Raw genomic sequence first — 5,866 nt, forward strand, 5'->3', positions numbered from 1 at the left:
GAAATTAAGAACTGATTTCGAAGAAAAGATGAAGGCAAAGGATGAAGATAACCAAAGGATGTTAGAAGAGGTGAAATTAGAAAACCAAAAAAATATTGACGAGCAGGAAAAATTTATCCAAATAATGAAAAATTTCTATGAGATGAATAAAGAAAATGAAAAAGCAGAGGCTGAAAATATGTTAAAAGAGATTGAGGAGTTGAATGAAAAAGTAGAGACTTTGGAAAACCATATCCAGGAAAAGGACAAGCATATCGAAAGTCGTGAATCAGAGGTTGAAAAGATGTTAAAAGAGATTGAGGAGTTGAATGAAAAAGTAGAGACTTTGGAAAATCATATCCAGGAAAAGGACAAGCTTATCGAAAGTCGTAAATCAGAGGTTGAAAAGATGTTAAAAGAGATTGAGGAGTTGAATGAGAAAGTAGAGAAGTTGGAAATTCATATCCAGGAAAAGGACAAGCATATCCAAAGTCGTGAATCAGAGGTTGAAAAGATGTTAAAAGAGATTGAGGAGTTGAATGAAAAAGTAGAGACTTTGGAAAATCATATCCAGGAAAAGGACAAGCTTATCGAAAGTCGTAAATCAGAGGTTGAAAAGATGTTAAAAGAGATTGAGGAGTTGAATGAAAAAGTAGAGACTTTGGAAAATCATATCCAGGAAAAGGACAAGCTTATCGAAAGTCGTAAATCAGAGGTTGAAAAGATGTTAAAAGAGATTGAGGAGTTGAATGAAAAAGTAGAGACTTTGGAAAACCATATCCAGGAAAAGGACAAGCATATCCAAAGTCGTGAATCAGAGGTTGAAAAGATGTTAAAAGAGATTGAGGAGTTGAATGAAAAAGTAGAGACTTTGGAAAATCATATCCAGGAAAAGGACAAGCTTATCGAAAGTCGTAAATCAGAGGTTGAAAAGATGTTAAAAGAGATTGAGGAGTTGAATGAAAAAGTAGAGAATTTGGAAAATCATATCCAGGAAAAGGACAAGCATATCCAAAGTCGTGAATCAGAGGTTGAAAAGATGTTAAAAGAGATTGAGGAGTTGAATGAAAAAGTAGAGACTTTGGAAAATCATATCCAGGAAAAGGACAAGCATATCCAAAGTCGTGAATCAGAGGTTGAAAAGATGTTAAAAGAGATTGAGGAGTTGAATGAAAAAGTAGAGACTTTGGAAAACCATATCCAGGAAAAGGACAAGCATATCCAAAGTCGTGAATCAGAGGTTGAAAAGATGTTAAAAGAGATTGAGGAGTTGAATGAAAAAGTAGAGACTTTGGAAAATCATATCCAGGAAAAGGACAAGCTTATCGAAAGTCGTAAATCAGAGGTTGAAAAGATGTTAAAAGAGATTGAGGAGTTGAATGAAAAAGTAGAGACTTTGGAAAACCATATCCAGGAAAAGGACAAGCATATCCAAAGTCGTGAATCAGAGGTTGAAAAGATGTTAAAAGAGATTGAGGAGTTGAATGAGAAAGTAGAGAATTTGGAAAATCATATCCAGGAAAAGGACAAGCATATCCAAAGTCGTGAATCAGAGGTTGAAAAGATGTTAAAAGAGATTGAGGAGTTGAATGAAAAAGTAGAGAAGTTGGAAATTCATATCCAGGAAAAGGACAAGCATATCCAAAGTCGTGAATCAGAGGTTGAAAAGATGTTAAAAGAGATTGAGGAGTTGAATGAGAAAGTAGAGAATTTGGAAAACCATATCCAGGAAAAGGACAAGCATATCCAAAGTCGTGAATCAGAGGTTGAAAAGATGTTAAAAGAGATTGAGGAGTTGAATGAAAAAGTAGAGAAGTTGGAAATTCATATCCAGGAAAAGGACAAGCATATCCAAAGTCGTGAATCAGAGGTTGAAAAGATGTTAAAAGAGATTGAGGAGTTGAATGAGAAAGTAGAGAATTTGGAAAACCATATCCAGGAAAAGGACAAGCATATCCAAAGTCGTGAATCAGAGGTTGAAAAGATGTTAAAAGAGATTGAGGAGTTGAATGAAAAAGTAGAGAAGTTGGAAATTCATATCCAGGAAAAGGACAAGCATATCCAAAGTCGTGAATCAGAGGTTGAAAAGATGTTAAAAGAGATTGAGGAGTTGAATGAAAAAGTAGAGAAGTTGGAAATTCATATCCAGGAAAAGGACAAGCATATCCAAAGTCGTGAATCAGAGGTTGAAAAGATGTTAAAAGAGATTGAGGAGTTGAATGAAAAAGTAGAGACTTTGGAAAACCATATCCAGGAAAAGGACAAGCATATCCAAAGTCGTGAATCAGAGGTTGAAAAGATGTTAAAAGAGATTGAGGAGTTGAATGAAAAAGTAGAGACTTTGGAAAACCATATCCAGGAAAAGGACAAGCATATCCAAAGTCGTGAATCAGAGGTTGAAAAGATGTTAAAAGAGATTGAGGAGTTGAATGAGAAAGTAGAGAAGTTGGAAAATCATATCCAGGAAAAGGACAAGCATATCCAAAGTCGTGAATCAGAGGTTGAAAAGATGTTAAAAGAGATTGAGGAGTTGAATGAAAAAGTAGAGACTTTGGAAAATCATATCCAGGAAAAGGACAAGCTTATCGAAAGTCGTAAATCAGAGGTTGAAAAGATGTTAAAAGAGATTGAGGAGTTGAATGAAAAAGTAGAGACTTTGGAAAACCATATCCAGGAAAAGGACAAGCATATCCAAAGTCGTGAATCAGAGGTTGAAAAGATGTTAAAAGAGATTGAGGAGTTGAATGAGAAAGTAGAGAATTTGGAAAATCATATCCAGGAAAAGGACAAGCATATCCAAAGTCGTGAATCAGAGGTTGAAAAGATGTTAAAAGAGATTGAGGAGTTGAATGAAAAAGTAGAGAAGTTGGAAATTCATATCCAGGAAAAGGACAAGCATATCCAAAGTCGTGAATCAGAGGTTGAAAAGATGTTAAAAGAGATTGAGGAGTTGAATGAGAAAGTAGAGAATTTGGAAAACCATATCCAGGAAAAGGACAAGCATATCCAAAGTCGTGAATCAGAGGTTGAAAAGATGTTAAAAGAGATTGAGGAGTTGAATGAAAAAGTAGAGAAGTTGGAAATTCATATCCAGGAAAAGGACAAGCATATCCAAAGTCGTGAATCAGAGGTTGAAAAGATGTTAAAAGAGATTGAGGAGTTGAATGAGAAAGTAGAGAATTTGGAAAACCATATCCAGGAAAAGGACAAGCATATCCAAAGTCGTGAATCAGAGGTTGAAAAGATGTTAAAAGAGATTGAGGAGTTGAATGAAAAAGTAGAGAAGTTGGAAATTCATATCCAGGAAAAGGACAAGCATATCCAAAGTCGTGAATCAGAGGTTGAAAAGATGTTAAAAGAGATTGAGGAGTTGAATGAAAAAGTAGAGAAGTTGGAAATTCATATCCAGGAAAAGGACAAGCATATCCAAAGTCGTGAATCAGAGGTTGAAAAGATGTTAAAAGAGATTGAGGAGTTGAATGAAAAAGTAGAGACTTTGGAAAACCATATCCAGGAAAAGGACAAGCATATCCAAAGTCGTGAATCAGAGGTTGAAAAGATGTTAAAAGAGATTGAGGAGTTGAATGAAAAAGTAGAGACTTTGGAAAACCATATCCAGGAAAAGGACAAGCATATCCAAAGTCGTGAATCAGAGGTTGAAAAGATGTTAAAAGAGATTGAGGAGTTGAATGAGAAAGTAGAGAAGTTGGAAAATCATATCCAGGAAAAGGACAAGCATATCCAAAGTCGTGAATCAGAGGTTGAAAAGATGTTAAAAGAGATTGAGGAGTTGAATGAAAAAGTAGAGACTTTGGAAAATCATATCCAGGAAAAGGACAAGCATATCCAAAGTCGTAAATCAGAGGTTGAAAAGATGTTAAAAGAGATTGAGGAGTTGAATGAAAAAGTAGAGACTTTGGAAAATCATATCCAGGAAAAGGACAAGCTTATCGAAAGTCGTAAATCAGAGGTTGAAAAGATGTTAAAAGAGATTGAGGAGTTGAATGAAAAAGTAGAGACTTTGGAAAATCATATCCAGGAAAAGGACAAGCTTATCGAAAGTCGTAAATCAGAGGTTGAAAAGATGTTAAAAGAGATTGAGGAGTTGAATGAAAAAGTAGAGACTTTGGAAAACCATATCCAGGAAAAGGACAAGCTTATCGAAAGTCGTAAATCAGAGGTTGAAAAGATGTTAAAAGAGATTGAGGAGTTGAATGAAAAAGTAGAGACTTTGGAAAACCATATCCAGGAAAAGGACAAGCATATCCAAAGTCGTGAATCAGAGGTTGAAAATATGTTAAAAGAGATTGAGGAGTTGAATGAAAAAGTAGAGGCTTTGGAAAATCATATCCAGGAAAAGGACAAGCTTATCGAAAGTCGTAAATCAGAGGTTGAAAAGATGTTAAAAGAGATTGAGGAGTTGAATGAAAAAGTAGAGAAAATAGTTCAGTTGACTGAGGATCTGGAAAAGGCCAAGAAGGATATCGAGACTCATGACGAGCTGAAATCGATGCTTTTCGCAGAGAATGAATATCTCAAAAAATCCAATGAGGAACGAAGCTTCCTTTATGAAGAATTGGCTCTAGAGAAAAACAAACTAGAAAAAGAGCTGATGCAGGCTCGTGCAAATGATCAAAAAAGGGTACTTGAGCTGCAGGGGCAGATTTCTGAAGCTCTACTACAAAATCACGAGCTAAAGGACGCAGTGTTCACAATTACCAAGAAGAACGAAGGTCTTCGAGAACAACTGGAGAACAAAAATAAACGAGAAAAAAATTTGAACGGTAAGATGGTTCGAATGACCAACATAGAAGATCAAATGAAGAAAGAATTGGCCGCAGCGAAGGATGTCATCTCTTCACTGAAGAAGGAACTTCAGAAGAGAGATTTGCAACACGTTATAAAAGAAGAAGGAATGGGTGACGTTGAAGCGTGTGAAAATGCAGCAGATAAAGTAGTCGTTGTGAAGGAAGAAAAAGAAGAAGGAGAAGGACCTACAAGGAAACTTTTGGTAAGGAAACCAAAGAAGAAGAAACCAAAACGGGACCAGTTCTCCTGGGCCCCCCTTGGATACATAGTACCAGTTTTGGAAACTGCCGAAAATAAGGTTCATAACGAACCAACTCAGGAGGAAAATATCCAAAATAATTAAGGAAAGAAAAAATTTCAAAAACTGAAAAAAAAAAAAAAAAAAAAAAAAAAAAAAAATGTGATAAGTATATTTTTTATTTTTTTTAAGGGAATATTATCTTATTTTCATTTTGTGAAAGGAATATATTTTTATTTTTTTTTTCTTAGGTTTAAGGATGGCAGGCTTAACTGCCAAGGCTAATGATGCTTGTCTTAACTGCCTGGCATATATATATATATATATATATATATATATATATATATATATATATATATATATATATATATATATATTGTTTTTTTTTAGGTTTAAGGATGGTAGGCTTAACTGGCTAGCCTGATGATGCTTGGCTTAACCGCCTGGCCTGCTGATGCTTGGCTTATCCGCCTGGCCCGCTGATGCTTGGCTTAACCGCCTGGCCCGCTGATGCTTGGCTTAACCGCCTGGCCCGCTGATGCTTGGCTTAACCGCCTGGCCCGCTGTTGCTTGGCTTAACCGCCTGGCCCGCTGATGCTTGGCTTAACCGCCTGGCCCGCTGATGCTTGGCTTAACCGCCTGGCCCGCTGTTGCTTGGCTTAACCGCCTGGCCCGCTGTTGCTTGGCTTAACCGCCTGGCCCGCTGATGCTTGGCTTAACCGCCTGGCCCGCTGTTGCTTGGCTTAACCGCCTGGCCCGCTGATGCTTGGCTTAACCGCCTGGCCCGCTGATGCTTGGCTTAACCGCCTGGCCCGCTGATGCTTGGCTTAACCGCCTGGC

The 5,866-nt window shown here is 37.0% G+C and overlaps 1 protein-coding gene across 1 annotated transcript in view; it reads left to right on the forward strand.

Annotated features, from left to right (window-relative positions):
- Positions 1-5,131, forward strand: part of LOC137659754 (putative leucine-rich repeat-containing protein DDB_G0290503) — a 5,559-nt gene extending 428 nt beyond the window's left edge. Inside the window, exon 1 of the mRNA XM_068394565.1 lies at positions 1-5,131. This exon is cut by the window's left edge and continues 428 nt beyond it. Coding sequence (XP_068250666.1) covers positions 1-5,131 — 5,131 coding nt within the window.
- Positions 5,132-5,866: the final 735 nt, after the last annotated feature.

This window comes from Palaemon carinicauda, chromosome 20 (assembly GCF_036898095.1).
Source record: "Palaemon carinicauda isolate YSFRI2023 chromosome 20, ASM3689809v2, whole genome shotgun sequence".
NCBI classification, from domain to species: Eukaryota; Metazoa; Arthropoda; class Malacostraca; order Decapoda; family Palaemonidae; genus Palaemon; species Palaemon carinicauda.